General features: G+C 43.6%; 1 protein-coding gene across 1 annotated transcript; it reads left to right on the top strand.

Moving 5' to 3' along the window:
- Nucleotides 1–340: 340 nt before the first annotated feature.
- LOC311231820 (COP9 signalosome complex subunit 2-like) lies at nucleotides 341–20,507 on the top strand (the record flags this gene model as incomplete). Its single annotated transcript, XM_084318442.1, has 10 exons — nucleotides 341–400; nucleotides 1,140–1,256; nucleotides 1,374–1,451; nucleotides 1,939–2,064; nucleotides 11,597–11,686; nucleotides 11,933–12,010; nucleotides 14,092–14,266; nucleotides 14,676–14,854; nucleotides 16,200–16,252; nucleotides 20,390–20,507. 10 exons carry the CDS (start codon nucleotides 341–343, stop codon nucleotides 20,505–20,507), a joined length of 1,074 nt encoding a protein of 357 aa, XP_084174568.1.
- Between the last annotated feature and the right edge of the window lie 5,667 nt (nucleotides 20,508–26,174).

Genomic DNA, 26,174 nt, shown 5'->3' with positions numbered 1-26,174 from the left:
ATGGAAACAAGACGAAAGTCTTTCTCAGGTCTGCATCCTCTTAACAATTGTATGTATTGAGCTGTACTGTACTGTACCCATTCTGCAATCTGTTAATAAACTTTTCAATCAATCAATCAATCAATCAATCAATTCAATCACATATGTCGTAATTCCACCAAGGGGAGCGGTTTACGGCTTGACCGGAGCGAGTGACGTCATCTAAGATGGCCGCGCGTCGCTGTTAAAACCATAGATATCTATATAGAACACATACCAACAGCTAACGTTTCGAGTAACGAGCCTGCTCGCTCTCAAACCACCCGAGAGCTGAGCTACTGACCCGGCTGCCCAAAGCAACATGTCTGATATGGAAGACGACTTCATGTGCGATGACGAGGAAGATTATGATCTTGACCAAGTAAGGCTTTGTCAATATTCCAATGTACAGTGTAAAATGTGTGTGTGTCCCCTTCCCAACCCCCCCCCCACCTCCAATGTACAGCCCTCACCCAACCCACCCAACCCCACCCCACCCAACCAACCTCCTCCAATGTACAGTTTCTATGCCAAATGTATATACACTCCTTTTCTGGACACTTTTGTATCACAAACAGTACTGTATTTGCAAATCTGATATGTCATAAATGTATAGATGTAGCAGTACTGTCTATCTGTATGTCATGTATGTCATATATGTTATGATGAATTGAAAATGGGGGACCCTGATGTAAACAAGACGAAAGTCTTTCTCTGGTCTGCATCCCCTTAACAATTGTATGTATTGAGCTGTACTGTACTGTACCCATTCTGCAATCTGTTAATAAACTTTTCAATCAATCAATCAATCAATCTGGTGAAATTACGAGAAAAAAAACACAACGTTTAGTGAACGCCGGCTTCCACAGTTTTGCAAAACTAGCCAGCTAACTGTTAGCTCGTATGAGCTACTAGCCTAGCTAACATTAGCATGAATTTAGCTAATCTAACTGACAGGTTTGCTGAGAGATCTGTGTCTGTGAACCTATTCTCTTGGGTCAAGTCGGCGTTCAAAGACTCAAAACTGTACATCTTTGTCGGTCTCTTATCAAATTTGTTGTTACACAAAGAAGGCTAGTATCTACGCTTATATTTTCCACATCCTTTATGTTTTGTCGCAGGAATATTCTTCAGAGGACAGTAACTCTGCGCCCAAAGTGGATCTGGAGAACCAGTACTACAATTCAAAGGCTTTGAAGGAAGATGACCCGAAAGCGGCATTGCGTAGCTTTCAGAAAGTAAGTAATAACGTCTAGTATTGTATATATATTGACGTATTAACTACGTTATTCTGTCATAGACGTAAGAAATGACAGCATCCCTGATGTCGAGTTTTTCCTGCGCATCTGTTGCAGGTATTGGACCTCGAAGGTGAGAAAGGAGAACGGGGGTTCAAAGCTTTGAAACAGATGATTAAGATCAACTTCAAACTGGTAAGCAACTCTCCAGCAGACATGTCTGTAGACCAAAATTAATGTACACCATATGTTGTTGCTCAACATTATTTTCAGTAATAAATCACCAAGCAGTTGTATAAATACCCTTGAGAGTTATTATCCATATATTATTACCTACTATGCTAATATGTCTATACTACTATCTACTATTCCTATACTACCTAGTACCTACTATGCTATTATGTGTTTATACTACTATCTACTATGTACTGTGCTACTATCCCTATACTACCACCTACCATGCTAATATGTCTAATACTACTAATACTATGCACTCAAGAGTGTAACACGCCAGTTTGACACTGTTTGACGAACAATGCCACTTACCCTTAGCTGCCAGAGTTGTACCCTTCCTGCTGACTTGTTGTTCACAATTTGTAAGTCGCTTTGGATAAAAGTGTCAGCTAAATGTATTGAGATGTGAAGTATAACATCTTATTTTGATGTGTTTATATTCCCACAGACGAATTTCCCCGAAATGATGAATAGGTATAAACAGCTGTTGACCTATATCCGGAGTGCAGTTACAAGAAACTACTCTGAGAAATCCATAAATTCCATCTTGGATTACATCTCAACATCAAAGCAGGTAGCACAACCCTTTTTGCTCTGCCGTCTTAAAAAGGGTCTCCCCAACCCCCCTAAAGAGAACCTCACGTGTGAGCTTTTTCCATGACATGAATGTGATCTCAATATCTGTTAACATCATCACAGATGGTCCTGCTTCATGAATGTGATCTTAATATCTGTTAATATCACAGATGGACCTGCTTCATGAATGTGATATCTTAATATCTGTTAAAGGAACATGCCAATTTTTGGGGAAATTAGCTTATTTGCCATCTACCCTGGAGTTAGACGAGCAGAGACATACCCCTTTCTTCTCTGTGCATGCATTAAGGCCTCTGCATGCTACAGAAACTGCAACGCAACTGCAACACAACATCAGCACGACTTCAACGCAACATGTTGCAGAGGGTGTTGTAGAGTGTGTTGTGAGGATGTTGCGTACCTCTCCCCAAAATCTAATCTGAACAACCTTGCGTTGATGTTGCGTAGCAGTGATTGGTTGGTTAGCGAATGGGGGCGGGGCTGTCATAGAATAATATTGGTCCCGCAGGGAGGAATACCATCCTCGAGTTAATGTAATTTATACAAATGGGAGTATTGATTTCGCCGTAACGAATCATTAAAAATATATACCGTTAACTGGAATATGTTGTTTCTTTACACATATGTTGGATTATGTAATTGGTTTGTCATGACAAACCAATAAAAAATCACGAATTGGTGGTTATCCTATAGCCCTAGTTATGTACATTTCAACAAAGTGGAGCCGCAGGGGACTTCCATAGTATACGCCTTCAAATCATCTTACCTTGACGATTAAAAGCCTCCACAATTTAGTAAACGGTGTTCCCATGGCTGGTGTTGATATTTTACGATGCCAGCTTGTGATAATTTGTTGTAGCCAGCCAGCTAGCGTTGATGCTATTCAATGCTATCATACCCAACTAACGTTAATGCCATTCAGAATTTATTAACATAGCTACAACAACACAGTAACGTTAATATAATTACATGCATCATTGTTTACAATGAACGGTGGGGCTAATCGAAAGGACTGGACACGGACAAGTTAAACAGCAATCAATTAATTTAATATAACCGGTAGTTCGAGCTGCCGACGATCTACAGACACCAACAAACACAGAAGTTACACTAGCAGAATACATCACAAATACTTCCGGTCGGGGGATTTCAAAATAAAAGAGCGACATCTAAAAGCACCGTAAATACGTTTCTTTTGTACATTATCTAACGTTAACACGAACCTAAACTAATCTAAAGTTAGTTTAGATTCGTGTTAACGTTAGATAATGTACAAAATAAACTTATTTACCGGAAGTAAAAATGATGCTTCTTTTTCTGCTTATCAATGGGTTGGTTGAGAAGGGAAGGGAAGTTTCATCTATCTAGGGAACCTAGCTACATCCGGGGTACAATGTTGCATAGGCTGCGTGTCGATGTTGCAGAAGCATAAAGGCAGAGTGTCTGCAACACTGTTGCATTGTCGATGTTGTGTTGCAGTTGCTTCGCAGTTCTATGACGTTAATGGATTGCTCAGCACCTGTTCTGCACTGTACTTCACTTTGTGCACGAGCACTGAATACAAAATTCCACCATGTACCTTTACATCCCAACATCCGTCTGACCACACCCCCTTCCGCTTACCTTCATAAGCAGGTGTGTGGTCACCTACTCGCCTCCTTCTTCACTTTCACCACAAGGAAGTGCCTTCGGAGATCCCCACTTGACGAGGTTGTTAGCTGAAGAAAGTTGAGACGTGTTTACATTGTGCTTATTTTTTTCTTCTCTCATAAATATTCAATAGAAAAATCTAAGTCATAATGTCTACTTCGGAGAGTCGCAGAGCCACTCTCCACCAGCGGTTCTCCATTTCCGCCTCCGTCGTGCGTCCTGGTGCAGGGCTGTTGCCTCTCTCGTGGTTGACAGCCACGCCCGGTAGGCGTCCGATGGGTAGTTTGCCTCTCCAAGGATCTGGTGCACCGGTGCCGTCGCCTCTGCGATGGCCTGGTCGTGGCTCTGGTTCCTCTGCTTCCGGGGAATCGTCCGCTGTTGAGCGGCCGGTTCCTTTGGTTCCGGAGGTTTTGAGACGCAAACTTTTTGCGTCTGCTCGCTCCCGTCGCAAGGTGGTGGCTTGCAGACGCGAACGGCCTGGGTTTGGTGAATTGCTGGAGCCCAGTGAGGATGCGTCGGTCTCTACCTGTCCGATGGAAACAGAGGATTACATGGTAGAGGCAGACGGGTTCTTATTTGAAGGCCCGGTGGAGACATGTATCACGCCCGTCCAGGTAACACTGGAGGGGGGTGAAATGTCTCCTTGGGGCGCCTTGTTTGAAGATGTCGGGGAAGACCCTCGGACTCGTCGGCAGGATGCCCTACTATCAGCCACATCAGAATGTGGCTCATTGACCAGTCGAAGCCTGCTGCATGTGAGGGATGCGGGCTCGGTGGAGGAAAGTCTGCAGGGGGAACTGCAGGCTTTGTTTCCCGAGCTTATGGCGGTGGCGGCCGCTGCAAACGGCGTGCCGCTGCCGCAGCCACTGCCTGTTCCTGTCCCTGATGATCTAATAGGTCATCTCTGGCAACGTCGCCTGGTGAGAGGGGTGGACGTTGTCTACCCATTTTTCCCCTCAATGGGGGCCTATGTTCGTCGGGGCCAGGTGGTATCCCACATCATGGGCCTCACCCCCGCCTACGTACAAGTTACGCGGGTGGTGGGTTTGGTTGACGGTATGAGAGAGGGCGTGCCACGGCTTGATAGGCCGATGGCCGCGCTCCTCTGTCCGGAGGTGGTGTGGGAGCCGTTATGCAAGCCGGTTCCTCAAGGGAAATTGGCGAGGCGGTTGGCTTACTGGAGCGACCAGTCATTTATCGCCGGAACACAATCTCTGGCTGCTGCGTCTAACATCGCACAGCTGGCAAGATTCATGTCCGGGGTATTGACGGGCGGCATGGAGCTGAGTGATGAACAACATGACCAGCTCACCCAGGCGGCAGGAGCTATCCTGCATCTGACTCAGCTGCAGGCCATAGCTGCTGGGAAAATGCGCGCCCTGGCGACTCTGAACCAGCGCCACCTTTGGCTGGAGCAGGCCCGTGTACGGGAGAAGAAAAGAAGTCCTCTTCTGACGGCACCCCTCTCCGATGCTGGACTGTTCGGGACGGCCCTGCAATTGATGACCTCAACGTGCAGAGAAATGGCAGAGGAGCGCTCCGTACTCCAACCCCATTTTCCCCCTCCCGACATCGCCGGTGGAGTCAGACGGCTACCACGTCGTCGAGCTTCCTCCGCCGTGGCTGCTACTGCTTCCACCGCCACTGCTGGCCCTTCGAAGAAGGCCAGGAGGACAGACGGCGCCGCTGCTGCAGCCGGCCCATCTGCGCCTGGAGGAGACGGTAGGGATCGCCGTGACCAGCCACCGATTGTCTACCGTCCCTCTGGGGCTTCCCGGGGTGGCAAATCCAGAGCGGCTCGAGGCGGCGGGCGCCGCTAGGCCCAGTGACTTTTTTCCCCTGTGGTCCCCTCTGTTAATCCCCTCCCCGGCCTCTCATATAATTTTGAATTTTGTTCGAAAATAAAAAGTCCCCTCTAAAGGGGGACTGTATTTTTTGTTAACAAACTGTGTGTTTCTTCACCAAAACATATGATGCGGTTGCAAAGTGTGAATCTTCACTAGTATACATTGATAGAAGGGTTGCGTTTGTGTTATGAGCTTAAGCAAGGTCTGCAGCCTACACTCGGTTATAGAAAGGTTTCTACCTCGGCCTGACACTCCACATGCAGGTAGAGGCTAGTTGTATGGTCTGTTGCTTACACAAGAAGTAATGTTGAGCTACAACACTGTTGTGTTAGTTGCAGTAATGCTCGTATACACACGTTCCACGGCCCAGCCGTTCGCTCTCTCTATCGGTGTTTTTCTATGTACAACATGGAATGTGGGTGTAGGATTCACACACGCACGCGACTTGGTTTTGTTGTAAACCCTGTTCACAGTTATCTGTGGGTAGCGTGCATTGTATTAGCTTGCACTATTCATTAGCATTCTACCAAAGGTTTCATATGCTACAGTTGTTATTGTGTGTAGGGGGAAGGGTTTGTGAGGGGGTGCCGAATAAACCCCTCCTTCCCTCTTCTGATTGGTCAGGGGGGTTTTCTCATCTCCTGTTAGGCCAGTCGGGGCCAAGCCGTTAGGCGCCTTGGCAGGGAGGGGGGGGGGGGGGGAAGGGTTGCCCTGACTCTGCTCCTATTAAAAACAGGTGTTGGGTTTCCCCCCGTCATGGCATACGTCACTACGCACGTTGCTATGACGATGGCTTCCGTGAGTTAGATCTTTACGTACGATCTGTTGTGTCGGGATAGAGCGTAGGACTTACGGGTCCACTACGCTCGATTTTATGTGTAACTTGAGTCAGTTGGTCACATGACTCGTAGTTACCATGGCTTTTTCATTCTACGACTCACGTGGGAAGGCTCTCTGGGGAATTTCGGTCTGAAGTCCTCTGTGATAGGGGTGACTGGATGTAAAAATGTAAACAGTTTTTACCCTCGGCTGTGTAAAATGGGATTCATGTCTGTTGGTGCTTCCTTCTTTTTTAATAAAAAGAGTTGGAGTATAGGAAGTGCCACACCCCTCTTCTCGTTTCCCCTGGGCGCCTTGGGGATTCACTGAAAGGTCTAAATAGCCTGTGCATTGATGTGGTTGTGTCCCGACGCACGCTTAGTGCTAGCTCGGGGTGTTCTGTTAAGGATCATGCGGGTAGCTAGTACGCCTTGGTTGCTTGTGGTTAAAACAGCGTTTTTATAAAGCAACTGGGATGGAGGTTTTTTCCTCTTCCGACAACCTGTTATTGGTTCTTGACGGATTCTCGTTCATATCTGGGGGATGATAACGGAATGGATCTGAACATATGTAGAGGGGTCTCACGCCCTTGGGGTGGGCCACCGAGCGCGGTTCACACCGGCCCGTCTGGGTGGCGCCCTCTTTTCATGTTTTAGATCAACACTCATATCTGCCCCTTCTCCTGGAGTAGGCATGTCGGCGTGGTTAGGGCACGGGACTGGTTCTGGTCACGCTGGTCCAGGTCAGTTAACCCGTTTGTCCGCCAGGGATGCGGATCTGCTGTTCTGGTACCCTGAGGGACTTGGGCTTTTTTCCAGGGGGGAAAAAGGCAGAGTCGGCCCGGGGCGTCGCAAGGTTAGGCATTATAGAGACTAGGGCTGCAACGATTAGTCGACATAATCGACGACGTCGATTATAAAAAATCGTCGACGAGAAATTGTTGCGTCGATTAGTCATTAAAAAAAAAACTTTATTTAATTTTTTTTTTTTGTGCACTACCTATCTTTGTGAGAGTGGCTTCTCAGGGTTCCAGACAACATCATAACATGATGATCCCATAGCAAATTTTGGACATTGAAAACATTGTTCCCCTGCAGGAGATGATGATCAGACTAGACACACAATACATTACACACGCACTCCTCTCACTCACACACAGCGATCAGAGTAAGACACACACATACACACTCCTCTCACTCACACACAGCGATCAGAGTAAGACACACACACATACACTACACACTCCTCTCACTCACACACAGCGATCAGAGTAAGACACACACACATTCACACTCCTCTCTCTCACACACAGCGATCAGAGTAAGACACACACATTCACACTCCTCTCACTCACACACAGCGATCAGAGTAAGACACACACACATTCACACTCCTCTCACTCACACACAGCGATCAGAGTAAGACACACACACATACACAAATTACACAGTACACACCTCTCACTCACACAGCGATCAGAGTAAGACGCACACAAATTACACAGTACACACACTCCTCTCACTCACACAGCGATCAGAGTAAGACACACACATACACACACACACGGACTCCTCTCACACACAGCAAACAAAAGTTATTTAAAGTACACTTCCACTTTAATTTGTATTATTTAATTTATTTATCTTGTTATGAGTGATTGCTGTATTGTTCTTCAAATACATTTTCATTTAAAGTGGCTTAAAGATCCAAATTCAAATGTTTCATGAGTCATTATTTTAATTTGCTATGGGATCATCATGTTATGATGTTGTTTGGTCCTGACAAGAGTCTCAAAGTCTGGGGTGATGGTAGACAAGCAACTCTGAGGTCATGCTCAATGTCCAATCTGTTCCTCTGCTCTGTCTTCAGCTGGACCAGAGCTGAGAAGCCACTTTCACAAAGATAGGTAAAAAAAAAAAAAAAAAAAAAAATTGTTTGTTGTTGTTTACATTGGTTTTCGATTAGTCGACTAATCGAAAAAAATAATCGGCAGATTAGTCGACTACCAAATTAGTCATTAGTTGCAGCCCTAATAGAGACCCTTGTTGGGTACTTTGTACCTGGCACTATCATGAGGGGCTGGTTCTCTTTTTCCGCACCTCTCTCACGCATGGCGGAGAGGGGGCTGTTGGGGTGGTCTTCTGGACCTCCTCTGGTAACCCTATGTGCTTCCCGGGCCGCCGGGCCCGGTCCGAAGTAAAGTTTTGTTGATACCGTAGACCTGGGATAACCCTTTTTTTCTTGAGGGGTTATAGGAACAACCACCGCATCTGGTAATGACAGGGTGGTTGGTTCCCTGGTGTGTTGGAGCAGAGTCAACTCCCGGGTTACCCGGTTGAGTGTGCCCCTGCACGTTCATGACGTCTGCCAATCATGTCAGCCTTCTCTGCCTCAACCCCTCTGGGTGGGTTTTTTTTAATGGAGGCTTTGTCATGGTGATCAACAATGCCGGGGCGGCTGTTTTCAGCTGACTGCTTTGGCGCCTGTCTCGTCCGCAGTGCTCCAGGCTCAGGTTACAGCCTGTTGCCTGGTTTCCCCGGTGCGCTGCCTGCTTCCGTTGGTTGACCTTTTTTGTGTGCTTACGGCCATGCTGACTGCCTGTTCTGCAGGGTCAGTGTGCCAGGCGGTGTGCTATTGGGGGGAAAGGGGCCCGCTCTTGGAGGGGCCTTATCCGAATACGCTGGCGATGTGGGGCGCGGTGTCACTAAGTGACACCTGGTGGGGTCTTGATGCCTGGCGTCATTGACCTCTCCGGGCCCCCTTTTTCCAGGGGACCCAGTCCCTTCAGTGGGTCTGGGTTAGGGGTGGACGGTATAAACGGTATACGGTATAAACGATATGTGCGAACTGAAAAAAGTTATTTAGGAGGCTTCGCGCAGTGGGCGTGCCAGCCCCTACCGCACGCATGTAAACACGGGTCTAGTAGTCTAGTGGGACGGGACACTGGAGCTGTCGGGAGGACGGTGGCGTCTCCCTGAGCTAACGTTAGCTTAGCTACCGTTACAAAATGACCCAGTCAACTATTCACTTTTAGTTTAATACATGATGGGGCATTGTCTAACCGAACGGTATCTAGTCGGCCAGCTACCGATAGCTCCTGACATCAACAAACGCTCCACAAAGTCTAGTACTAGAGACGTGTATGCTACCTGTTAGCTCACGTTAACGCAAGTTAGTTCACCGTTCAAAACGAAATGTCCCATTGAACTAAAGGCGTTGTATTAACGTTATATATGCAGTAGCTACAGTTAGCTCCTGATATCAATGTCTTATAACACTGATTCGATGCGTATTCGAGCTGAGGGCTTGCTAACGTTATACAACAGGGTCCAGGTGCAGCGCCGGAGAATCCTGGCCGTAGCTCTGCTCGAGGCTACTCGAGTATAGGTCCAGGTGCAGCTCCGGAGAATCCTGGCCGTAGCTGGAGGCTACTAGAGTACACACAGACAGTGGAGCTTGTTGCGTGGTGGCGATGTCTCGCAGATAATACAAGTACAAGTCTAATTATATAATATATATATTTTATAAAAAAAAAAAATAAAAAATTATATAAAATAAAAAAAAATTTTTTATCAAAAACGATGATACCGTGATATATACCGTTACCGTCTATGCTTCAAATTATACCGTGATATACATTTTAGACCATACCGTCCACCCCTAGTCTGGGTCTTCCTTCGCGCTCCGCTGCTACGGCCTTGCCACGGGGTTGGGTTTGCTCTTGACCCCGTGATTTTGGGGGCAGTAACGGGGTTGTTCCCTCATTCGTTCCCGGGTGGCATGCGGGTTGTGTGTGTAGTCGTGGGGTCAAGCCACGGTCTGCTCACCCTGTGCGTTGGGTTGCTTGAGTGCCTCTTCGCACGGTCGGATCCGTCGCCCTCCCGTGAACCTCCAATAGGGGGGGTATCCTCCATTAGGGAGGGTCGGGGGGGCTCGGTCCTCCCCGGTCTGATGGTTGTGGGGGGCCTCAGCGGGGTACATTGGTCGGGCTATGGCTCCCGCTCAGCCCCTGTTGCAGAACAGGTGCTGAGCAATCCATTAACGTCATAGAACGGAAGGTTATGTATATAACCTAGTTCTATGAGTTAAATGGTGCGCTCAGCACCTGGACGCCGCTGCGGCCCTTGATCTCGCCTTGTGGTGAAAGTTTGGGAAGGAGGCGAGTAGGTGACCACACACCTGCTTATGAAGGTAAGCGGAAGGGGGTGTGGTCAGACGGATGTTGGGATGTAAAGGTACATGGTGGAATTTTTTATTCATTGCTCGTGCACGAAGTGAAGTACAGTGCAGAACAGGTGCTGAGCGCACCATTTAACTCATAGAACTAGGTTATATACATAACCTTCCGTTTCTGTAGCATGTAGAGGCCTTTATGCTTAGGGAACAGCCGCACCGTTAGCCTAGCTTAGCGTCATTCACTGAAAGTAGGTGTGCCAGTGTAGCCTAGTTCCCAACAGTCACAAAATACACTCCAAATACAACTCTAAAACATTCCTGTAAACATGTTGTGACCTGTGTATTTACCACGTGAAAAGAAATATATAATAATTGTCTTTTGTTTTCTAAGCAGATATATACTCTGAACTATTTTTTGATGAACCACTGCTGCCTGGGCGCAGTGATTTCATCTCCTCAAAAAAAAGCCCTGTTGTTTTTTGAAAAACTGGGTTTTTGAGGTGATGAAATCACCCCAGGGTAGATGGCAAATAAGCTAATTTCCCAAAAAGTTGGCGTGTTCTTTTAACATCACAGATGGATCTGCTTCATTAATGTGATATCTTAATATCCGTTAACATCACAGATGCACCAGCTTCATGAATGTGATTTCTAAATATCCGTTAACATCACAGATGGACCAGCTTCATGAATGTGATTTCTAAATATCCGTTAACATCACAGATGGACCAGCTTCATGAATGTGATTTCTAAATATCTGTTAACATCACAGATGGACCAGCTTCATGAATGTGATTTCTAAATATCCGTTAACATCACAGATGGACCAGCTTCATGAATGTGATTTCTAAATATCCGTTAACATCACAGATGGACCAGCTTCATGAATGTGATTTCTAAATATCTGTTAACATCACAGATGGACCAGCTTCATGAATGTGATTTCTAAATATCCGTTAACATCACAGATGGACCAGCTTCATGAATGTGATTTCTAAATATCTGTTAACATCACAGATGGACCTGCTTCAGGAGTTCTATGAAACCACACTGGATGCGTTGAAGGATGCTAAAAATGACAGACTGTGGTTCAAAACCAATACCAAGGTGTGTGGATATTATTAACCCTTGTGTGGTGTTTTTTGAAATGCTGTGTTACAGTGTGTGAAATAATGCGATGAAATGCTGTGTTACGGTGTGTAATGTGATGAAATGCTGTGTTACAGTGTGTGAAATAATGCGATGAAATGCTGTGTTACGGTGTGTGCAATAATGTGATGAAATGCTGTGTTACAGCGTGAGGCATTTTTTCATCATAATGAAATTCTTGCTCCTTGTGTTTTTTTGTTTAAGCTTGGAAAGTTGTACCTGGAGCGAGAAGAATACGGTAAGCTGCAGAAGATTCTCAGACAGCTGCACCAGTCATGCCAGGTAATCAAGACAGATTTAACTTTTTATACACTGCTGCTCAAGCATGCTACTTGTAGGTAGTGATAGACTGATTAATTGTTAGTGATGTTAGTGATGACGGACACTAGCTGCTAACGTTAGCACCAGCAGGACACAGAATTCTGTAAGACAAGCCTCCATCCAGGTCCGGTTTTACTAGGCTTGTTTAGTCTTGTTCTAAATCATAAGCCACAGTAGAAGTAACGTTTTGACTTTATCAGGGTATCTGCAGGTTTTTAAAAGTCTTAAAGGAAAACTCCAACATTTTGGGAAATTAGCTTATTTAACATCTTCCCTGGAGTTAGACAAGAAAATACCTTTTTTTATCTCTGCATGCAATTAGGCTTAGGGAACGCCCGCACCGTTAGCGTAGCTTAGCTTCATCACTGGAAGTGGGTCAGACCTTTACCCTGAAGTCCCCTACAGTCACGAAATACACTCCAAATACAACTCCAAAACGTTCCTGTAAACATGTTGTGACCTGTGTATTTACCACGTGGAAAAATAAAAAATTATTGAATTCGACATTTACGTTTTCTAAGCAAATATACTCTGAACAATTTTTTGCCGAACCACTCCTCTCTGGGCTCAGTGATTTCACGTCACCAGTGCTACTTTCTAACGTCGAGGTCAGTGTTTGTTTACATTTTCATTTCATTCAAAGGATCCCAACCGATTGAAGTTTATGGATACCATTAGGGCTGCCCGATTTTGGGAAACAATCTTATTGCGATTTTTCTGACAGATATTGCGATTGCGATTAAATTTGCGATTATAATTCTTATTTTTTTACGCAGCCCCACAAAGGTTTATTGTAAAATGAGGCTTGCATCTGGCCTACGCGGTGGGTCTTTTCGGGACACCGAGCCTGAAAATGTTTCTTTTTACCTGGGAATCGATACCGGTACCTAACGGTACCTTTTTATTTATTAAATAAATAATAAATTAAAAAAAAGATAAAGAAAATAATAATAATATTTTGCGATATTTATTTTTTTGCGATTTTCTAATTGCATCATTCCAAATCGCGATTTCGATTTAAAATCGATTAATCATTCAGCCCTAGATACCATGACTGTGGTAAGTTTTAAGGGGCTAGCGTTACACAATAAATGAGTTATAATAATACCATGAGTGTGGATTCACTCGCCCAAACCCTGTAGCCGTGCATCGCAGTCATGAAAGGGGCTAACTAGGTCGATAGTCCAGCAACGTTAGACAGATGGAATACAGCCTTCCATTTAAAAACATAAATGAAAACTTACCACAGTCATGGTATGATATCCATAAACTTCAATCGGTTCGGATCCTTTGAATGAAATGAAAATGTAAACAAACACTGACCTCGGTCACCACTTGGGTGCCCAGGTCTTAAAGTCTTAAATGTAACTTGTTAAAACCTGCAGATGATACCCTGTTTGACACTGTTATTATGTCAGTCTCTCAGTTTTCCAGTCCCACCTCAAGACGGCCTCTTCTCCACAGCCTTCTCTTAGCGCCTCGTTCATCCTTGTGTGTTTGTGTTACGCTTGTCTGTCTGTCTCACTACCACCGCCCCTTAGTGTAAAGTGACTTTCAGTTCTATAAAAGCTATATAAATTGTATTTATTATTATGATTATTTTGCAGCTCATTACATGATTAGATGGTAATGATTGGCTGTTTTTAATTTTGTATTTTAATTTTTAACACAATCTATGTCTACTTTTCTACAGAAAGGCCAAGCAGGGTTTTCCAGGGTAGGGTCAACTCTGTGTTAAAGCATGATGTTGAAAACATCATTTTTATAAAAAAAATTAGCTCTATGAATAAATAATCTTTGGTGCAATATATGAAAACCTACATTTTTATTTTGTATAAAATTGAGTAACTTTTGCAACAAGACCTAACCCCTATCATGGAGCCTAGACTGTTCATTGCTGTAGAACATTTATGTACTGAAAAACAGATAAATAAATGATAATAATAATAATAATCTTTTTTCTAAAATGGTAGGACGGAGCAAATGATTGTGATCATATTTGTTAAAAGTAACCAATTGTCTGTTTCATGCTTTTGCTGTAGACTGATGATGGGGAGGACGACCTGAAGAAGGAAACACAATTATTCGAGATCTATGCCCTTGAAATCCAGATGTACACAGCGCAGAAAAACAACAAGAAGTTAAAGGCTCTCTATGAACAGTCCCTGCATATTAAGTCTGCAATCCCCCATCCGCTCATTATGGGAGTGATTAGAGGTAATATAATAATAATAATATAAATAGAATCCTTTTTATATACCTGTAGACTAGATACTATATCTATACCTGTACATATTTCTTACCTACTCTCAGTAGTTAATTATACCCCAGTGTCTTTATACCTGTATCACTGTACAATAATACTATACCACTGTACTCAGTAGTACTCATTTATATATTTTATATCCAGTTTAATCACATGTATATTGTTAATGCACTTTACTGTTACATTTGCACTCTGATAAGATGCCAAACTTTCTTTCACTGCACTGTGCTTTATAACGACAATATATTTGAATCTAATCTAAATATAGTATATGTTCCATCTCATAGTTGTTACTAAGTACCGTTGTGGAACAATTAACGGTCTTCAAAAAGTAATGACCCCTGTTGTTTGAACTTGCAGAGTGTGGTGGGAAAATGCACCTGCGAGAAGGGGAGTTTGAGAAAGCCCACACGGACTTCTTTGAGGCTTTCAAGAACTATGATGAATCGGGTAGCCCCAGGAGAACCACGTGCTTGAAGTACCTGGTTTTAGTCAATATGCTGATGAAGTCTGGCATCAACCCCTTTGACTCACAAGAGGTAGGGGCTCATTCTTCAAGTCAAGTGTTCTTTTATTAATCCCCTCTGGGAAATTCGGGCATGGCCCCCCATGGTACAGGTAGGATAGGTGACCTCAGGAAAATGCACCTTTAGGTATTATTACGTGTCCGGCCAGTGAAATCATCTGTATTTTTCATTAATTGAGTTTAGCAGCCCTGCGTTAAGCTGTACTGTGTTTCACCCTAGTTCCTACCAGAACAACGATATCACAGAGTTTGAGAAGATAGGTAATAATAATAGAGCATAGAACAAAGTGCAAAGCAATAATGATGATAGTAATAATAATAATAATAATAATAATAATAATAATAATAATAATAATAATAATAATAATAATAATAATAATAATAATAATAATAATAATAATAATAATAATAATAATAATAATAATAGTAATAACAGTAGTAGTAAACCATATAAGTAGGCTTTTATTTATTTATTTTTTACAGGCTGTATTTACAGTTTGGTTATACTTTTACTAAATCCCTGTGGGGAAATTATTCCTCTGCATTTGACCTGTTTGACCCAAAAATCACAGATTTCCCCAAGGGGATCAATAAGATAATTATCTTAACTTATCTCTATCCAGTCTATCCAGATCACTTCCTCTAGTGTGGATGTGATACTGAAAGTACTCAATCTCTACTGTCTTTAACTATGAATGAACACAACACTCTAACTTAAAGTCCAACTGGAGTCATTTATTTGACTTTACTTCACTTCAAACTTTTTCATCCAGTGAAACCATCCGTCTCCCATGTCACAGGGGTGTGTTCCAGGCAATGCTGAACAATGGGAAATACCAACTTCAAATAAAAATAATAATAATAAAAATAAATATATATATAGATGTAAAGTAATGACTGTCCAATGACATGATCTCAGGTGGAACTTCATTGATAAACAAGCTGTGGGCAGGTGTCTCTGGTCAGCAGGGCTGGTCTACACTAAACCCCGCCAATTTATTTTCATTGTGAAACGACCATGTCCCTGTGTGTTCTCCCTACTGCCATAGCTTGTCTGATCCTCTGTCAGTCATCTCTGCTCTATCCACATGTAGATCTGTGTAGAAAAGGACTATGTTGTCACAGCATGCAGACTATAATCTGAGCCGTTTGACTCATACACAAATGCAAATTCCTACCTGGACACACCATTTCAGTGGGCCGTTAGCAACTGTTAATCTGAAAACATAAAATGTATATGGTTCTTAGTCTGAAGATTAGTCTCATTTATCAGACTAAGAACTATTTATAAGACTTTGCAAATAATTGGTGGAATCTACCGTTTGAAAGTTAACATTATTCATTCAATCTTCTTTTAGGCAAAACCCTACAAAAACGACCCAGATATTCTCGCTATGACAAACTTGGTAAGGTAAGGTATCCCACTCACTGTCATTCATTGACACTTTAAATCTGCTGGAGTTGTTTAACACTTTGGCGACCGTTCGGCGCCGTCTAATATGGTGCTAGAGGTCCAAGGTTTGTCAACAAACCGATGTGTCTTTGTAGAGCTATATCTATACTTTATAGTATTGCTATCTGTCCATTCTCATTGTCACTTGAGTGCATAAACCGTCCCTTCATAATGGCTTAAAGAACAAAAAAATCCATCGGTTGGTTGTCATTTTATAGCGCCGTGAATATAAGCTTTATCGCAGTTTTCGTCTCATATATTTTCTGGAAAGCTAGTTATGGGGCTAAAGGCTACTAACGTTATATTGAACGGCATTTCTGTTGTATATATGCTAATGAAATAAAACAAACTGCTTATGATCCGGACTATTCCAGAGCATCTATGGATGAAAGGGGGGCGGCGGGGGACGCCGATTAGTATTATTGATTACCAATACAGTGTCCGTGTAAGTAGCAACATTCACAGATCGATTGCTTGTGTTTCACAGCAAGCTCCAATCTGGCTATAATTTAGGTGAATAAGGTCTTACCGTCAGCCCGTGTGATAGCCGGCAGCATTTCCCCGTTATCGATCGGCATCTGGTAGATCGATATGGCCATTGGCTGATCATAAATCCCATTATTCCAGGCTGAAATCTGCGCTTCGAAACGTGATCAACGATGCAGGCTCTTTGTTTGGGATCAGGCTAATATGAAACGCCCCTAGACTGTAAAAAAAAAAAAATCCATTCGCCCACAATGATACTGCAGTGGAGCGATGGCGCCCCTAAGAGGATCTGGCCGGTATTGCATGCTCGCGATTCCACAGAGGCGGGTAGATCTGCAGAGTCGGTCGGCTATCTCGATCCGGTTATTAATATGGAATAAAAGCAATAACAACTTGCCACGTATATATACGTGATTCTGTCCACAACGCATGGCACCGAAACACGTATATATACGTGGACGGTCCTTAAAGTGTTAAGGAACACACCGACATCATGGGAAATTTGCTCACCGTCTTTTCCAGAGCTGGACAAGAAGATAAATACCAGTTTCCTCTCTATGCGTCCATTAGAAAGATATCCGACTGCACATTAGCCTAGCTTAGCAACAATGAATGGAAGCAGATGAGAAGGGGCTAGCCTAGGTGTTGGTCAACTAACACCTCTCTGTTTTAAGATAGCTAGCCTCTTCTCATGCGCTTCCATTCATTATATCTTATATTCTATCATATCTTTCTACTGAATGCACAGAGAGGAAACTGGTATCTATCTTCTTGTCTGACTCTGGAGACAGTAAGTGAATATACCATAATGTTGGCGTGTTCCTTTAACACATTGAGTGCCAACGACGAGAAATCTCGTTGTTGGCCGCCATGCGTTGAGTGCCAACGACGAGAAATCTTGTTATTTAATAGTTATTGCTTTTATTAGCGATATCCATTAATTTTTCATCAATACAGCCTCACGTTATCATTGGGACTGGCTCTGACCTCGAAAAGGGCAAATACCGCCCCCTATCGTCTCCCGGATGGTATTGCACCCATTGGATTGGACTCAATGGAAATGCATGGGGGGAAAAAAAACAGATTCCACATTTTACTTCTCAGGCAATGTAACCCAAGACTACTGCATTCATTGGGGACCCTCAGAGCAGCGTGGAATATGTGTTTCGAGTACATAACGTTGGATCAATAAACGCGATCGATATTTGGAATGGCGATCAGGAATTGGAATAATCTTTTTGCAGAACATCTGATTTTTTATTTTACCAGTCTTGGGGTAATCGGATGTTTTTTTTCACATATTTCACAACGTGTCCCCCTATGTGTGTATGTGTGTATATGACGTTAGCGCTGACCAGGTCATAGATAATCGATTTTTCAGCCCGCTTCTCTAGCGTGCATAAGTACACATATACTAGATTATATATCGATAATCTAGCGTTTATTTGAAAACTATTCATAAATCAGCCGGAAAATAACGTGCTGTGTGTATTCCACTAACACTATGGCGACCGGCGGGGCGCGGCGATTTAGGCCTCAGAGGACAGCAGATTGTAAACAAACCGATGTACTTTCTAAGAGCTTTATATATAATTTATAGTATTGCTATCTGTCCATTCTCATTGTCACTTGAGTGCATAAACCGTGCCTTCATAATGGCTTAAAGAAAATAAAAATCCATTGGTTGGTTGTCATTTTATAGCGCCGTGAATATAAGCTTTATCGCAGTTTTCGTCTAGGCTTTTCAATAGGAGGCTGCAAAAAAGGCTAAACGTTGGCACCGTTATATCAAACGCCATTTCTGCTGTATATATACAAATGAAATAAAACAAACTGCGTAGCATCCGGACTATTACAGAGCATCTATGGATGAAATGGGGGCGGCGGGGAACGCCGATCAGTATTATTGATTAGCAATAGAGTGTGCGTTCAGGTAGCCAATGTCAGTGATCACTCACGTTACATTATAAAACAATGTCCAATCCATCTGTAATTTGGGGTAATATTATCCTACAGTCAGGCCATGTGATCGCCGGCAGCATTTCCTCACCAGTCATCGGATTCTGGTAGATCGATATGCACATTGGCTAATCATAAATCCCATTATTCCAAGCTGAAAAAAAACGCTCGCCAAGCTGATCCAAGATGGAGGATGTTCGGCTGGGATCAAGGATCTATGATCGGCCCACAGAACTGTAAAAGCATATTTTTTTTTAAATCCCATCAATGCAGTGGAGCGATGACGCCCCTAAGCGGATCTGGCCGGTACTGCATGTTTCGGAAATCAAATATGTGGAAAGACCCTGCTAGTGGATCGGGTACCTAAGAAGCGTTATAAATATGGAATAAAACAATAACAACTTGCCACGAGTATATACGTGGCTCTGGTCCACAGCGCATGGAATCGAAACACGTATATACTCGTGTCTGGTCCTTAAAGTGCTAAAGGGCGATTCCTGTGGAATTTTTTTTTTTTTTTTTTTTTTTTTTTATAGAAAAACGGTATAAAACGGAAATGTACAGATGAAAAAACAATCCGTTTCGTACATGTTGACTGCAAGCAAGTCATTGATAAGCGACGGGCGTATTAGACACATAGCCATAATATAGAATATAGAAATAGCTCTGCGTAAATCATGAAATATCGGAAAATCAGTCCCAAAAGGCTGGCATTCAAGCGATAAATCGTGCGCCCCCTGCTGGCACTCAATGTGTTAAGGCACATGTGTCAAACTCGAGGCTCACGGGCCAAATACGTTCCACTTATATGTTCCACTTAAATTCTTTTCGGACATGCACTCGGGACGGTGCGTGGAGAATCGGGTGCGTGCATTGCCTGAAGTTGCCTTTTCAGACATGTAGCACATAACATGCAATTCTGCGCGGCAGATGTGTTTAGACATATGAAAATACTGTGCTTGGTTTAGGCGAGGGGTGGCGTCTAGGTAGAGCAGGGAATGACGCAGAAAGCCTACCTCCTCCGCCTGTGTAGGAAGAATTTATTTAATTGGCATGTAGCTCTATACATCTCCATGTCCAGGACCAGTTTAATCTATAATTGCTATTCTTACAAACTCTTGTGGGTGAATAATTAATTGAAACCTAATAGGTATTATTAGATTGCAAATTCATCATTATTTTTATTTTCACATACTGTACCTACTCTCTGTGAAAATAATTGTCTTGCGCTAGACCTGTTAAAGCCAGGTAAGAGGTGTTTTGTGTGTGTTTTCTACTTGTTCTCCAATAATCCAGGACCAGTTTAGCCTACAATTGTTAATCTTACAAACTCTTGTGAATGAATAATTAATTTAATCCTAATATATGTAATTTCAATCTGTAAAAAATAAATCTATAATAAGCCAATAATCCATAAATTATGCCTCCGAGTCCTTACCCACCTTTTAAACAGCCCTCATTGTATTCATTGAGATGCCAAATGAACAGAACTGCATTTACAACATTATATTGAGCTGGTTCACAAATTGAAAAGATACTGTAAACTAAATGCTTCATTAAGATAGTGACCTCCAGCCAGTGAAATCATCTGTATTTTTCATTAATTGAGTTTAGCAGCCCTGTGTTAAGCTGTACTGTGTTTCACCCTAGTTCCTACCAGAACTACGATATCACAGAGTTTGAGAAGATTCTGAAAACGAATAACAGCAACATTATGGACGACCCCTTCATAAGAGAACTCATAGAGGGTATGTATTATTCCTTTTAGAACTCTCATACATCCAACATGTCATAAAGATTTTATTTAGAAAGGTAACTGGTTTCCCTCATTTACAGTCACGGCGAGTGTACATACAGAAATAAGCACAAAAAATAATAACATATAAAATCACAACAATAAGACAAGACGAGGCAAAAAGCAAGGATAATGGGCGGCTGGGTAGTGCAGTGGACTAACCACTCGCCTACCACTGCAGAGACTCTGGGATCTAATCCATCTGCGGTACCTCCGGCTTGGTCAGTCGTCCCTACTAACACAATTGGCAGAGTTAGCGGGTGCGAAGCTGGTGGGGTATGTGTCCTGGGCCCTATTCCCCGTACCTGGTTCAACTAAGTCGATCAAAAGTTCCTCGAACGCTGATTCAGTCTCGTTCATTCTAACCAGACTTGATACTCTGGATAATTGCGCGCGGCCGCCTCACCTGAATTGACAGCAGGTGTCGATCGCAGAAATCCTGATTTTCTAACGCCATTGATTGATTGATTGATTGAAAACTTTATTAACAGATTGCAGAATGGGTACAATACAGTATGGCTCAATAGCCTCGCCGACAAGTTAAATGCATAATCTATAGGCTATTGTAAATCCCTCATTACCCCAATCAAAAAGATTATATTTCTTTAAATGTGCCTGCTGGCAGTAGGCGTAATGGAATGAATAATCAAATGAGATTATTCCCATAATAATCTGGAGGGGGGGCTTCCCACTGTGACAGTGATACAATTCAACAATCCACAGATTCAGATTCCTCATAATTCATATCATATCCACAATCTACGCATAGGCGCTTCAATGTATGCTTGAATGAAACACAATCCGGGCGCTCCGTTAAGCAAATACACAGCGAAGAATATGAAACTAATCGGAGCCAAACGCCCGGTTTCATTCATTAAAAATATCCCAGCGGGATTCACATTTTCAATGATCCGTTTAGTCCGTTATTAAAATAACTGTTGCGATCGAGAGCGCCGTATCCGTATAACTATGACGTGCATTATTTAGGACAAAGTAAATTCATAGGCTGAATATAATTTATTATCAGCATTTTAGGTCTATTATTTTACATTTCAAAAGCCCCCTCTAGAAAAACGAAGCACAAAAACATAATTCAGAATGGTATAATGGGATCTAGACTGAGAATTATTTCAGGAAGCGAGCTGCATTTCTATGCGAGGGTGTGGCCATGCAGGTTATCCAGCTAACTGAACTAAAACCTGCCTTCGACCAGGTTCAAACTTTTTGATATGTTGCCATAGTGATTTAGAAAATCGCACGTCGGGGAACCGAAAGGTCTGGCTTAAGTCAAGCTATCCTGAAAATTATCCGGCTAACTCAGTTAGCCAGGTACGAGGAACAGGGCCCTGGTCGTTGTAAACTGTGACTCCTACTGGTCGGTCAGAGTGTCGTTCAGCAGGGAGGGGATCTGGGGGAAATAGCGTGAACCTCCACACGTGTTACGTTCCCCCAGTGAAACTCCTGGCTGTCGCGGTTGGCGACTCCACATGTATCAGAGGAGGCATGTAGTAGTTCTACACCCTCCCTAGGCTGACAGTGTGGCAATGTGCGCAACGACCAGGAAGGGAATTGGCATAACGACTAAATTGGGATGGGTGAAAAATACAGAAAGCCCAAAAATAAATAGAAAAATAAATAAATAAAAAGCAAGGATAACAAATCAATTAAAACACGTACAACTTGATTGGCAATGGTTGGAGATCAAGGTTTTACTCTGCAACAGAGGGGAGCTTTAAGGACTTGGACTTCATTCCATGAGCTATATTCAAGATTCAAGATTATTGTCATGTGCACAGTTAAACAGACAGTTTGCCGTAAAATAAAAATCTTACTTTTCTAGTCCGCCCTTCACACAAAATACACAATACTTAACAAAAATAAATTACAATTGAAAGGTCCCATGTCTTATAAATGGCCTTTTCCAGTGTTTAGCATTGTTTTCTAGCAATGTGGTGTTGTATCAATGGGGTCTGTGTCTCTAATTCTCATTTTGGCTCATCAGTCCAGTCTCGAGTTCACGAGATCCTCCCTCACTGAACTAAGCCATTCTGATTTGACTGTTTTGCTGACGTGAATAAGGCACTGGTTGTAGTCACCGCCCACAATCAACAATTCGCTCCCGTATTCCGATCCGTGCAATAATATTCACAGGGGTATATATTGTCGAAATTAATTAGTATCCCCCTCAATCTCTCTATGTCTCTCTCTGTCTGCCAGTGCAGATTGTGGGTGACTGTCACTGTAACCAACGCAACAGAGCAACAACAACAAAGTACTTTGCGCATTTTCTACTTTCCCTCCTGTGGATTATGGATTTGTACCTGAATTCACAACTCAAGCAGCAACTCCAGACAGAAGTGGAGGATAGCGAAAACGTAAAACAGCAGTCCCATTGCGACTTCTATTTGTTAACGGGCTCGGAGAGGAAACATCCTGCCTTCGGAGCCACGACCATCCACACAGTACTTACTGCAAATCCGGAACGAAAGAAATTACCCCCGGCAGGCAAGTGTAATAAGAGATCAATGTTTTTATTATACCTGCTCATGTCGGGTGACATTCATCAGAACCCTGGTCCCGTAATGACACGGAACCAGAGACTACAGTCAAATCTGCTGATCCAAGAAGCAGCAGCCAGCACAACAGATCAACGGCTACCCACACATACTGCGGCTAACGACATGATCAACGGCAACATTCCTCCTCTGCCACCCCTGCAAAAGAACCCACGAGAGGCCACAGCGAGAGGGAAGGAACCGGGGTTCACAACCGAGGCGCCCAGCACGTCGCGGGGACAAAACAGCGAGGCATCGCTCCTCACACCGGCGCCGGAGATCAACAGCATCCACGCAATTGACGCTTCAGCCAGCAGTTGCACCAGCCGACCAGCAAGCGGCGACATACCCTCACAGAAGCCCCAGCGGACTCGGCGAGTGGCTAAAGGGAGAGCGGCGCGGGACATCGAGACCACCAAGGACCCGACGGTTAGCTTGGCTGGCCCCGCCAAGGCCGCCATGCCAGCAAGTCTACCCGGGCCGAGGCCAGGACAAAAGGCACCCCCCCTCCCCCACAATGGAGTACAATCAGACATATCTGTAATCAACCAGCCCCCCCCCCCACATCGCGGGCTTTCACACAAAGGAATACAGACACCAGCAAAGGACAAAGCATCACCCCTCCCCCCCCTCCCCACCCACGGCACAAACAGCAACAACGCCCCCCCTCCCCCCACCACAGGACAGGACACAATGGAACAGAGTTACCTCAACTGTGACGACATCAAACTTATCACAAGCAAAAATGGACTTCACATATTTCATCTGAATACAAATAGCCTGAGACCGAAACTGGCTGAAATCAAACAGTTGTTTTTAAACGGTAAGGCTAACATATTGTGTTTCACAGAAACAAAATTAGACTCATCTGTACAGGATCCAGAGATTGAAATTGAAAACTACTCAATAGTCAGGAGGGATAGGAACCAGTATGGAGGTGGCGTCTGTGTGTATATACACAAGGATACCAAATACATCAACCGTACTGACCTTAACCATGATGAAATTGAAACTGTTTGGATTGAAATCTTATTAGACAGGGCGAAACCGGTACTAGTAGGCACAATCTATAGACCACCAGAACAGAGTGGGTTTTATGACACACTTGATGGGTGTTTAGCTGGGGTGGAGGGGGTAGAAAAAATTCTTATTGGGGACTGGAACACGGATATGCTGCGTAAATCAGCACCCGTCTTCAAGGCCTTCAGTAGATTTTCTGACCTGCACGGTTTCAGCCAGCTAATCACACAACCCACAAGGGTATGCGATTCGACACAAACCACCATTGACCTCATTTTGACCTCTGACAAGTCCATGATCTCCAGTAAAGGGGTGATAGCATGCGGGTTAAGTGATCATTATATGATTTTCTGTACCCGCAAAAAGCTAAAACAGAAGGCCGGCTGTCACAAAACAGTCACATCTAGAGACCTCAAAACTTACTCTAGAGAGGCCTTTAACCTAGAACTGGGGAGCTTGGACTGGTCAGATGAGCTCAGTGGTACACAGGTTGAAGAAACATGGCTTGGATTCAAAACCAAATTCACAGCAATACTCAACAACATGGCACCGATAAGAACCACCAGGGTTAAAAATCGCGCTGAGGCATGGATGCACACTGAAATACTGGCCGCTATGAAAACCAGAGACAAAAAATGCTCTGAACTTCATAAAAGTCAGACAAAGCTTTCCAAAAGCTCAAACAGTGAACTCCAAGCCCACGTGGTTGAACTAAAAATCCAAAGAAACAGACTAAGAAATGACGTAAACACCATGATCAGAACCGCAAAAAGAAATTTCATCAACGACAAAACTGAGGAAAACAAAAACAAACCCTGCGAACTTTGGAAATTACTCAATAATCAACTAGGCTGCAGTAAAAAACTTAAAACCAGATTCTCAAACATAAACATAAAGACGGACAACACGCTCATCACAGACAAGCTGGATGTAGCCAATTACTTAAACATCTTCTTCACAAACATAGCCACAACACTGGTAAACAAACTACCCTCCCACTCAGGGCATTATGGGGTAGAACACATAGTAGCATACTACAAAAACCTAGGGGTCCACAAAGACGACTTCAAACTTGAAATGGTAACAACCGATGAGGTACTCAAAAAATTGAGCGCCCTCCAACCTAACAAGGCCACTGGCCATGACAACATCCCCTCCAAATTCCTCAGAGACGCAGCAGCCGCCATCACCCCAGTCATCACACACATAATAAACCTCTCTATAAAACAGGGGCACGTCCCCAAGGACTTCAAAATTGCGAGAGTGACCCCTCTACACAAAAAGGGCAGCAAATTAGACCCAGGCAACTACCGCCCTGTTTCTATTCTTACCTCCATCTCGAAAGTCATGGAGAAAATAGTCTACGAACAGGTCGAAAAGTACCTGGCGGAAAAAAACCTAATCTACGAATTCCAATCTGGCTTCAGAACGTCCCACTCCACTGACACATGCCTCTTCTATTTGAACGACCACATCAAACAAGAGGTGGACGCTGGCAAATACTGCGGCATGGTCATGCTGGACCTACAAAAGGCCTTCGACACTGTCAATCACTCCATTCTAATGGACAAGCTAAAAGCAATTGGTTTTGATAGCCTATCAGTGAGCTGGATGCAATCCTACCTGGAGGGGAGAGAACAGATGGTAGAGGTAAACGGTACTCTATCCCCCCCCTCACAGTGAGCTGTGGTGTTCCACAAGGAAGCATACTAGGACCGCTACTCTTCCTAATTTATGCAAATGACATGTCGTCAGCCTGTGACTGCAACTTGTTCCTGTTTGCGGACGACTCAGCCCTGCTGGTCTCTGACAAGAACAAATTGCAGGTTGAAAAAACCCTCAGCACGGAACTAGGCAAAATCTGCATATGGCTCGCTGATAACAAACTATCATTACACATGGGCAAAACAGAGTCCATTCTCTTCGGTTCAAATAACAAACTCAGCAAGACCGACGGCTTCTCAGTTACAGTGGGTGACAATATTGTCACAAGGAAAGACGAAATTACCTACCTGGGTTCCATCCTAGAGGCAAATCTTTCCTGTGACAAAATGGCATCCAATGT

The sequence above is a fragment of the Notolepis coatsorum genome (genome assembly GCF_963971535.1).
Source record: "Notolepis coatsorum genome assembly, chromosome: 7".
In the NCBI taxonomy this organism is placed as follows: Eukaryota; Metazoa; Chordata; class Actinopteri; order Aulopiformes; family Paralepididae; genus Notolepis; species Notolepis coatsorum.
The sequence above is the reverse complement of the archived record's forward strand: the minus strand, read 5'-3'. Positions and strand labels throughout refer to the sequence as shown.